Here is a 12184-nt window from a genome sequence, read left to right as displayed (position 1 = left end):
TCCAACTCGATTTTTCAGCTACTTTTGCAAATATAACAAGAAAACAAGTCTAGGCTCTGATACCACTATTGGGTTATGAGCATTCTAACACTCCTAAGTGTACATGCAACCCTAAATACCTTGGATCTATGTTTTCTCTATTATACATACAATTATGAACATCCAAGGTATTATCCTAATCTAGCATACAAAATAATAAATATAACAAGATAGAATACATACCTCTTTGATGTAGAATGTCTTCATGAAGCTTGAGTGCCTAGTGCCCCAAGTGTGACACCTCAAATGGTTCACACAACACCAAATACACTTGGAATAACTTGAGAGAAACTTGAACACTCCTTGAAATCATCTAGCCCTCACACTCACACATTAGTGCACGATTTCTTGAGCCATGGGATTCTTTTATATGGTGGCTATTAGGGTTACACCATGTAACTCATAACTTTACCCATTCCTTATGCTCCATGGATTTTAACCTCCATGGATTATCCATGGGTCACCCCATGGACTTAGTCCAACATAAGGAATCTTGGATCACAAGCCCACATATATAACATATATAAGAATGAATGATTTACACAATCAACCCATATATTTAATTAGTCTCCTTTTGATCACTTAATTAATTCCAAATTAATTCTTGATCAATACTAATTAAATAACCTTATTAATATATTAGAACTTATAATATATTAACCAACCTTAAGTGTTATTTCTCTCATTATAGTCTATCCAAATGCATGATGCCATGCAACCCAAATGGACCATGCCGGGTCGGGTCAAGTCTTACCAATTATAGTTATGGACTTAGACATTAATCCAACAACATACTGGAAAGTCAGCCCTTACTTTCTCCCATGACTTAATCCCTTTAGCCCTAATGTCTAAAACTTAGAACCAAGCTCATAATAATGTCTTAAGCCATAAAGTTGCAAACTAAATGCTTTTGCATGCCTTGTTGGGGTTTAAACTATGAATTAAGCCATCTAACACACTTAGGTGGTCACTAACACATGCATGGTTGAGTCTTAACCTTCAAGATACAATTTTTATGACTCAAACACTTCCAAGAGTCCAAAAGGACAGCTCAAATAGCCTGGAGTAGCTCATACTCCAAGAAACCAAGTTATGGGACCAAAAGATGCTAAAATCTACACTAAACCTAGATCTAAGCATAGAATGATCAAGGTTCAGACTTTATACCTTCAATAGGCTAGAAATGGTGCACAAACTCTGGATCTACAAGCTCCTTCTTCTCCTTTGCTTATTCCCAAACTTCCTTCTTCTTCAAAACCACTAAAGAACACCCAAACACTCAATGTAAGCTCAAAAAATGTACTCAAGATGGCTCGGGTTCGAGATTGGCACAAAAAGGACAATGGAGGCTGAATGGGTAATGGACTTGAAGGACTTAAGGACTTTAAATAGGGTGCAAACCCAAAATTTAGGGTTTGCCCCTGACTCGAGTACGCCCAACGTATGTATGGGTACACCCAGCGTACGCCAGGATAACCCCCGATGGCGCACATTCATGGAGTACGCCGTGCGTACCTAATGTACGCCCATCATACTCACAAAAACTCCATCACCTTTTATTGAATTAAATAGAATCAATCATTAACTTCATACTTGGCGACTTGGGTGCTAAAATAAACAATCAAGAGATTTACCTAAGTACCCATGCATCCTAGAATCTAGGTTTTACTAGTTATAACAAGATACTTAAAAAATCAACAAAAGAAAAAACTACTTACCTCTTTATTCCTTGTTTGTGATCTCGTAATTGTCAGTTCGTTGTTGTGGATGAAAAATACAACGTAGCACCCCTCTAACAAAATCAGACCCACAACACCAAAAGCAAAATGATAAAACCTTAATCTAGGGTTTGTACAAAATTCACTAACACTAGGAAAAGGGGGTTAGAATTTCAGTTATTGATAGAGGATAGGAGAGGTGGACGAATTTACAAGGGAATCAGCATCTCTAGGGTTTACCCTAGAAGTCTATTTATAGGTTGCAGATAAAATCCTAGAAGGATTCAAACTCTTGAGGTTAATCCTTATCTTATTCAAACATGCTTTATCCTTATCAGGAAACCTATCATTTTCGTCCATATCTTGTCTCCAAGAGTTTTTGGAATATTCCAATTAATTTTTTGGATTAATTAATATTCAAGTTTTTTAATAAACTAAAATCTTTTAATTAATTACCAAAATAATTTCCAATTAATTTATCTCTATTTACATATTGTTATATGGGTTATGATGCCAACCCGAAAGGACCTTGCTATTATTAGAAATATTACCAAAATAGTTAATCACCTTGGACACTATTTCCAATACAAGCCCAAAGATGGCGCACCTTGTGTGGGAGTGGCGCATCTTGCTTCATGGTGAATCATATGATGCGTCATCCCCTTCCTGATGCTTACATATGATCCCTGATGCTCACATATGATCCATGACGCTCACGTATGGTCTAGGATGCTCACGTATGATCTCTGATGCTCACACGTGCTTCCAAGTTCTCCATTGATCCCTGATGCTCATACTTTCTTCCAACTGCTCCATTTATTCCTGATACTCACACCTGCTTCCAAATGCTCCGTTGATCCCATATTCTCACATAGAATGATCCAAATACTCAAGTTACATTTAAAAATCTCCACCTTGACTTGAGTATCCTTTAAACTCCTGCGGAAACCAAGAACTTCCTCTACATCCTACCATATTCCTCCGTAGGGACTTAAAACTTGCGAACATCAACCAAGTCTAAGCAAAGCTTGAACTTATTTCTGGGCAATGACCTTATCAACATGTCTTCTAGATTTTCCTTGGTATCATACTTTTGAATGCAAAATATGTCATAGAACACAATAGGTTTTTCCACCTTCAAAACAAGACTCTAAATGAGACCAAACACCAACGATCTTCTTATCACCGGATCACATCCATTGTATGAGTCTATCGATCCAACCAAGTATGTATGTCGTGCATTAGCATCATATACTAGACAAACATCAAACACTCTGTAACATCCCAAAAATCACGGTAAAATTTTAATTTTTCAAAAACAACCCAAAACCATAAATGTTTACAAACATAGTTTCCAAAGTGTAAATATTCACAAATCAAAGCATCCCAAAATCAAATCTTATAAAAACTGAAGGATGTGCACGATCAAGCCTTCGCCTTGCCCCGGTCATCTACAGTACCTGAAAACATGAAACCAAAATGTAAGCACGAAGCTTAGTGAGTTCCCCCATAATACCACCACACAAACATATAAAATCATCCATATTGGGTCGAGAGCTAACATAATGGATTACTCCTGAGCCCACAACATGAGTATGGCATGCCTTCCGGCCCACAACTCATTTCTGGCTTGCTCACGAGCCTACATCATAAGTCTGGCTTGCCTTACTGGCCCACAACTTATGTATGGCTTGCTCCCAGGTTTGTTGGCTTCCATATAGAGCAGGATTGCCTCAACCCAACCATATCATGTCGACATATACATAACAGGATAACATGTATCCAGCAAACAAAAAATCATATAACCAGTCAGACAAATAGGCAGATCTATAGATCACTACCGCATAGCAATATCCTATATACCAGGACACAGATCTAATAGATCACTACAACATAGCAACATCCTCTATACCAGAACACATAACCTAGTGGGCTGGCATTGCTGCCTTCGACCCACGAGTACAGTAAGGAAAACTCACCTCTCGATCTGAAAAGGTCGTTGAACAGGACACTGCTCCGAATATCAACTCTAACCGTCACATATTCATCAAATAGTGACCAATCTCAATTATAACTCAAAATACCCAAAATACCCTTAGGTCAAACTTGGTCAAAGTCAAAAAGTCAAGAAGTCAAACTCGGTCAACACTGCTGAGTACGCCCAGCATACTCAACTTACGCTTGGCGTACATGAATTTGACCAGAAACGTGATGGTTGACCACGAACGCCCAACGTTCCTGGGGAACGCCCAACGTTTGCGACTAAGTCTTTTTCTTCTTATTAAGAGCTTAATCCTTAAGCTCTTTTGTCCATATTCCAGATACAGCCCTAAATTAACGTCCTTAACCATAAAGTTTCCAACTTTATGGTCTTGCATGGGTATTAAGTGCCCAATAACAAAACCCTAGCTTCTTAACCCATAAAGACCTTATAACTCATGCATGGAAGGAAACCAACAATCAAGATTGCGTTTTTATGACCTTAAACACTCCAAAACATCTGAAAGGACAACTTGTATGGATTAGACTAACCCATACTCATAATACCAAGCTTATGGGACCAAAAGAACACAATTTCATGGCTAAACAAGATCTAATCAATGCTTCATCAAGTTCAGAGCTTTTTACCTTCAAATGGTGCCAAATGATGTTGTTATTCTGGATCCAAAGTGTTCCACTCCTCCAAAATGATCTTCTCTTCTTTCCATCTTCTTCAAGATCACCAAAACACAATCAAAGGCTCACAAATGCTCTCAAATGGATTAGGATTTGCAAAGGTCGAAGTTGGGGCTGGAGGCTGATGAAAGAATAAAGGCTTAGGACTTAAGGAAGTTTAAATACCAAACCCTAAATATTAGGGTTTAGGATTCTGGCACGAACGCCCAACGTTCACGAGCTTTACCCAATAATTATGAAAATGCCATTATGGCCCAATTTTGCAATTAATTCACATCTAAGGGTAAAACTGCAATTAATTCTCATACTAAGGGTTAAAAGTGGAAATACCTAAATATCAAGATCTTACATGCTCCCTTCAATTTTTGCGAGATCCACTTGACCGCTTCCTAATGAGCTTTCCCCGAATTACCTCGAACCGCCAAAGAAGTACCAATAGGTTTAGACTGATCAAAATAGAACAACCACAAGACTTTCTCAATGTAATGAGAAATGTAAACCATACTACTCTTTAATCCCTCCAAATCTCCATCCATGGTATATTCTTTTCATTCCCCAAATCCATCATCACAAACTCACTCTTCATAAGCACATTCAACTTATCTTTTTCGGCATCATTATCACCATACACTTCTTCCCTATAGGTTATACATGGGATTCATCATGTCTATGTTGTTCCATGTAACTTTGTTGTTCCTCATTTATCACATCTATGTGGGGTTTGTATTGCAAACACCACCTTTTGACTAGCACATTGATCATTCCTTGTAACACTTGTACCACTTCCTCTCTTCTTATACATAACAAATTCAAAGGTTACATCTATGCTAATAAAGAATTTTGGAGTCTTTCGTTCTTCTGTACACCACATAAATACTTGGAATTACTTAGGGATAAATTTAGATAGATATTACAGAATTACATCTCCAAAATCATTAATTACAAAAATTACATCTAAAACAAAATTGTAACCTTACAAAACTAGAACAAAAATGTATAATATTAGAACAAAAATCCACAAGAAAACTATCATGGGAATCTCTAGGGCCAAGAGAGGGAGAGGACGATGAGGTTTCAGGAAGGTCAGGGATGGTTGAGCAATGGTGAGAGAGGCACCGTAGCGGTGATATAAGCAGCGTGAAATTGTTAGTTGGGTTAGATATGTGAAATTATTGTCAATGGATGTAGTTACCAACAATGTTTTAAAATTTGGTTTCAACCGGTCGGTTGAACCGGAAACCGGAGGAGGGAGCGGTTCAACTATCAGTGGTTTTACATCGATTTCTGAACCGGATTGGATCGGCCGGTATTTAGAAAAACCTGGTTAAACCGGTCAAAATAAAGCGGTTGAACCGAATAAAAACACATGAAAAAGAACCATTTACATAATAAACTTTGGTGATTTTTTTTTTCAAATACATTTAGTTTTCTCTAAATAAAAACATATGATAAATGTTACAATGTTTTTTGAAGTGTTTGTAATCATCTAAAACGATATTTCGGTTCAGTATTATACTTTTTTTTTACATATATGGATTGATGTAAAACACTAAAACTTATGGTTATGTGTTATTTTAATGTATTTGGATTCATCTATAACTTATTTTTATGTGTATTTTTAATGTTTGAACTTGTAAGCATCAAATTCATGATTTATATATGTATGTATATGTGGGAAAATAGGAAAAAAAACATAAAAAATATAAAAACCGGTTGACTGGACGGTCGAACTGGTTGAACCGGAAACCGATCACTAAACCGGTTCAACTAAAAACCGATTTTTAAAACATTGGTTGCCAGATAGCTGACGAGGAAGGAAAGTAGGGCTCCATAGATGAAGTTATTTTAAGATGTGTAAAGTTATTTTAAGTAAATATAATATGTTGTTAGTTTAAGAATTTAAAAGACAAAATTGCAAAAATGGTCCCTGTGGTATGCAAATTTTGGGGTTTTAGTCCAAACCACGAGTTTTTTGGATCCATGGTCCTTTTGGAGTGGTTTGTATGGGGTTTTGGTCCCCGGACTTAACTCCCGTTAAGTAGAATCTGTTAAGCCCCCTCATGTGCCTCACACGTGAGGGTAAATTCGTCATTTCATATGTTAGGAACCATTTTTGCATAAACGTTTTTTGGCTTAATTGACCTTAACCCCTCATTTACTTACCCCAACACCCGTCAACTCCCCAACTCCCTCCTTCTTGCTTCTGCTCCATTGAACCTGCAAAAAACCCTCGTTGCTTATTCAAACTAGGTAATCGACGCTACAAATACAAGGCCATACGTTTAATATGAAATGGTGTTCGTAATGTGGCATATCAGACCAAAACATGAAGTTGTTGATGTATCAGCCGTATATGGTAAGTTGCTCTGTTTTCTTTAACTTTCATATTTTGCATTTTCTTATTGATTTAGAACAAAAAAATGCAAAATTTTGACTTTGTTAATATGTACAATTTTGATTTTTAGCGAGTGCACCCACATGGTTTAGTATTAAGCTTCATCACGGTGGGAAATTTACTAAGTTACCTGATATAAAGTACATTGGAGGTGAAGTGCGTTATGTTGATTATGTGGACATAGATGAGTTTTCTGTACATGAACTTGATGCCATAATGCTTGACCTAGGTTACCCAGACCCACGGAATTCTGAATTCACTGATGAATCCCCAGTGATATACTACCATTTTAGGATACCCAATGGTGAATTTCAGTTTGGTCTTAGAGCTTTAGGGAATGATCAGGATGTGATTAACCTTTCTAAATACATTGCACATAACAAGCTGATTGAGGTGTACACAGAGCATAGGAAGACAAATTTACTAACTTACTTCATGTTACCAAATGCAAAGGGTAAAGTTGTCATTGAGGAATTACCAGAAAATGATGATCAAGGGGCTGAAGTTGTGGGTCAAGTTCATGCAGATTCTCCATCGAAAAATATGAACCATGGTAATGGTGAGCCTATTGGTGAGTTCATGTCTCTGATTCTTTTTGGGAGTAAGAATGATAGTTTCTCACCAGAGTATACAAGGGGTAGAGTTGGGAATTCCAAAAAAGGTGAAGGTTCTTGTAGCAAGAGGCTTAATTTAGATTATATTGATGAGGGTGTTCACATTTCAAAGGAAAAGAATGATGATCAGGATGGTTCAACTGATGTTCAGGAGGCAGCAACTTCTTTTCATATTGATGAGATGGATGGTGTTAGGGAGGCTGCAACTGTTGTTGAAGAGGCATCAACTGTTGATGAAGGATGCTACAACACCCCCCTGTTAATAATGTTGATCAACAATTGAATGAGTTATTTGATAACCTTATGGAAAATTTGATTGGGAGTGATGAGGATAATACAAAGTATGAAGGGGATGGAGAATATGAAGAGGGTAATCAAGAGTATGAAGTGGATGATGAATCTCAAGAAAGTGATCCACAATATGAAGAGTATGATGAATCTCAAGATAGTGATCAAGAGTATGAAGAAGATGAGAAACAAATAGAAGATGAAGATCATGTGGATGACATAATGGATGTTGACAACAATATTGGAAGAAACTCAAATTTTACTTTCATAAGTGACAGGCAAAAGGTAAAGCTGGAAGTTGTTTTTAAATATTTGGTCATTTAAAGTGTGGTTTTTAGTTAATTCTAATGATTGACAATTGATTCATGCAGGGTTTACATACTGCAGTTGATCAATTGTTTCCTAATGTTGAGCATAGATATTGTATCAGACATATTCATGACAATATGAGGAAAAGATGGAGGCAAACAGAGTAGAGGGACCACTTATGGAGGTGTGCATCAGCTACCACCATTCCTGAGTTTGAACATTTGCTGAAGGAGTTTAGTCAGTATGATAAGGAGGCATGTGAATGGTTGAAGCAAATTCCTCCTGCACATTGGGCAAGGAGTCATTTTTCAGGTAATTCTATATATTCCAATTTGGTCCTTATGTCTTTCACTTAGTGAACTGTTATACTTGTATGTTAATTGTATTAAATGTTTTTTAATGGTAATGTACAAACAGGAAGAGCAATTTCTGATGTGTTGATATCAAACATGTGTGAAGTGTTTAATGGGAAGATATAGAAAGGAAGGGATAAACCTGTCATTGGATGTTTAGAATACATAAGGGAGTATCTAATGAAGAGGATATGCAACGTCATGAAGGAAATGAAAAAGGCTAAAGGTCCACTAACACCCACAGCAACAGACATCCTAGCTGCAAGAAAAACAGTTGCTTCACAATACATTGCTAGGTGGAATGGGGGAGACAAGTATCAAGTCACAGGAGCTTTGCAGGATCAACATGTGGTTGATGTTAGGAACAAAACATGCACTTGCAGAAAATGGGAATTAATTGGAATTCCATGCAGACATGCAATTGCAACTCTGAATGAGATGAGTAAAGTGTTGGATTAGGTATCTAAGCCCATAACTATAATTGGTATGTACTTGAATTGATAGCAGCACAGTCCTTTTGGGTTGCCCTCAACCTAGCAACTGGACAAGGAAATTATGAAAGGAGAGATATTAATTTATAAGATTAATAAATTAATATATATATATATATATAAATGATTTATTAATATGTTAATGGATTAATATATTAATTAGAAATCATTATGTTTAATTAATTGTTAGCCAGAAATTAATCAGAATTGATTTTGGGGTTAAAAGAATTAATTATAAAGTGCAGGGACTAGTTTGTAATTATCTAATAGTTGAGTGGAAGGCTCTAGAACCCCCTTGGAAGAGGGTGGACGAAATCTTTAGGGGAAACCCTAATAATTTCGTCCATAGGGGCTTGGATAAGGCCCTTGGGTTTGCTTAGGCCCTAAGCAAAGGATAACTAGGGTTTCCCTTAAACCCTAAATCCCTCAGCTATATAAGGAGCCTCCTGGTTCATGTTTTTGGTCACTCATTCTTTGGAAGAATACCTTAGCCGAAATTACATACTCCCTCCCCTCTCTCTTCTTCTACTTTCCTTCTTGCTAGTCATTGGGTGTGATTCCATTAGAGGCATTACACTTGTGGTGCTAAAGCTTCCAAGAAGATCAAGATCAAGATCAAGAGGATTATCAATTGTTTGCTATAACAATTGAAAGGTATGTAAACCCTAAACCCTAGTTTGTTAATTTCGAAATTAGCCTCTCTCCTCTAGGGTTCTTGTTTTGCAATTCAAAGTTGTATGTTCAATAGTTAAAACATAGATCCAAAGTAGGTTGCATGTGAACTTAGGAATTGTTTTCTAGTTTATTTGTTGTACCTAAAACCCATCATAAAGACCCAGAGGCTGAGCTTGACATTTACAAATGGGTTCACAAGGTGTATTTTCTAGAGACATGGAAAAAGGCTTATTCTTTTAAGGTGGAGCCAATTAAGGGGAGATCCATGTGGCCCAAAAGCGAATGTCCCACAAAGCTAATCCCTCCTCCACATCGCACTCAGGTGGGAAGGCCTAAGAAAAAAAGAAGACAAAGTGAGGGTGAAAGGTTAAGCAAAAAGCAGAGGGCAAGTCAAGGTGATGGAGTGAATGCTACACAAGAAGGAGGTTCCCAAAAACCAACAAATGATGGAGTGCGGAAGCTATCAAGGAAGCATATCAGTGTTACTTGTAGCAAATGCAAGAACACGGGACACAACTCTAGGACCTGTAAAGGGCAAGGTGGGAATCAGTCCAAGAAGTAATGTGTCATGCATGCATGGGGTTTTCTGTGATTTTGGCTGGTTATGAAAACTTGATTGTTATGTTTACAATATTTTGTTGAAAACTTTTGGTTGGTTGTTATGAAAACGTGGTTGTTATCTTAGGTATGGTAATGTGTCCCTTTTGGTCATGTTTAGAATCTTTGGTTGTTATGTTTAGAAACTTTGGTTGTTATATTACAAATCTTAATGATATATGCATTTTGGTTATGTACAATTGGTTCTAATATATACATTTTGGTAATACATTCATACCATTTCTATTCATATGTTAATTCTGATACATTCATACCATTTTGGTAAAACATTCATTACACTTATATCATAAAATTGTACATATATCATTAACATCATAAGTCACTACAAACATGATCACATAAAATTACAACAAAATGACCAAAACACCCTTCACAGTATACCCTACACAAACCAAATACAGAAGAAGACAATCACAAAAAAAACCAACTTCCAAACAGGTACGTTTTCAGCTTCAAATTGTCATCCTTCAATGCTTTGCAATATGCGACCAACATGTTGTTTCTGCATATCAATCCATTGCATTGATCCTGTAGCATGTTAATACTTCTAACCAACTCATTGCACCGCTCCTGCACTAAATTCAAATTTCTTAGCAGACCAGGTATGATGGCTTTAGACCTAGCACACATTGGGGGATCAAGCCACCCGATAAACCCACAAACGGAATCATTCATAGGGCATGCAAAAAATCTCCTTCCTGGATTCAGAAGGGTCCAAGACGTTTTCACCACAACAACTTTTCCACAAAAACATAGAACCATTTTTGTTGTAGCAGAGCTCAAGAAGAAGAAGGGTAGAAGAAAAGAGACGTTGGGGAATGTTGGGGAAGAAGATCACAGGAAGTGGGGATATTTAAAAGGCATTAAGCCAAAAAACGGTTATGCAAAAATGGTCCCTAACATATGAAATTACGAATTTACCCTCGCGTATGAGGCACATGAGGAGGCTTAACAGATCCTACTTAACGAGAGTTAAGTCCAGGGACCAAAACCACATACAAATCACTCCAAAAGGACCATGGATCCAAAAAACTCGTGGTTTGGACTAAAACCCCAAAATTTTGCATACCACAGGGACCATTTTTGCAACTTTGTCAAATTAAAAATATGTTGTTACTTTCCATTCTTTAAATAGTAAATTACACGAATGGTCCTTATGGTTTAGGGTAATTTGCGTGTATGGTCCCTAACTTATTTTTTTAACTCAGAAGGTTCCTACTATTTGTTTTTATTACACTCTTGGTCTCTGTCTTACCTAAAAAAATATTTTACCCTTGATTTTTTATTTTATTTAAATAGACACACCTCCAACCCCACCCTCTCACCTTAACTTACATATCCCACCATTTTTTCCTATTTAAATAATAGTCTTTTGAGTAAATTACACGTATGGTCCCTATGGTTTAGGATAATTTGTACGTTTGGTCCCTAACTTATTTTTTTAACTCGGAAGGTCCCTACTGTTTGTTTTTGTTACGTGTTTGGTCCATGTCTTACCTAAAAAGACTATATTACCCTTAATTTTGTAATTTATTTAAATAAACACACCCCAACCCCACCTTCCTCACCTTACCTTACCTATCTCACCATTTTCCCTATTTAAATACTTGTCTTTTTAGGTAAGACAGGGACCAAGCGTGTAACAATAACAAACATTAGGGACCAAGCGCGTAACAAAAACAAACAGTAGGGACCTTCCGAGTTAAAAAAATAAGTTAGGGACCAAGCACGTAAATTACCCCAAACCATAGGGACCATTCGTGTAATTTACTCTAGTCTTTTTAGGTAAGATAAGGACCAAACGCGTAACAAAAACAAAAAGTATGGACTTTCCGAGTTAACAAAATAAATTAGGGACCAAGCGCAAATTAACCCAAACTATAGGGACCATTCGTGTAATTTACTCTTCTTTAAATAGAGGGATATGTGACGTTGACTTGATCATTTCATTATTTGTCAATTTATTGCATCATATTTTTAAAAAATTAAATAGATGATAATTCCTAAG

The 12184-nt window shown here is 36.8% G+C and overlaps 1 protein-coding gene across 1 annotated transcript; it reads left to right on the top strand.

Annotated features, from left to right (window-relative positions):
- Nucleotides 1–8593: 8593 nt before the first annotated feature.
- LOC145130593 (uncharacterized) lies at nt 8594–10120 on the top strand. Its single transcript, XM_079065367.1, has 2 exons — nt 8594–8834; nt 9717–10120. Exons 1-2 carry the CDS (start codon nt 8594–8596, stop codon nt 10118–10120), a joined length of 645 nt encoding a protein of 214 aa, XP_078921493.1.
- Nucleotides 10121–12184: the final 2064 nt, after the last annotated feature.

This window comes from Lactuca virosa, chromosome 8 (assembly GCF_052849685.1).
Source record: "Lactuca virosa cultivar CGN04683 chromosome 8, Lactuca_virosa_CGN04683_v6, whole genome shotgun sequence".
NCBI lineage: Eukaryota > Viridiplantae > Streptophyta > Magnoliopsida > Asterales > Asteraceae > Lactuca > Lactuca virosa.
Note: the sequence above shows the minus strand (reverse complement) of the source record. Positions and strands in the feature narration are given on the sequence as shown.

Excerpts from the sequence above, each read along its gene's own strand:
- LOC145130593 (XM_079065367.1), top strand. The coding sequence starts at position 8,594 with ATGAAGGAAATGAAAAAGGCTAAAGGTCCACTAACACCCACAGCAACA. Across the intron at positions 8,835-9,716 it reads TGCAACTCTGAATGAGATGA|ACCCAGAGGCTGAGCTTGAC; the intron begins GTAAAGTGTTGG and ends CCCATCATAAAG.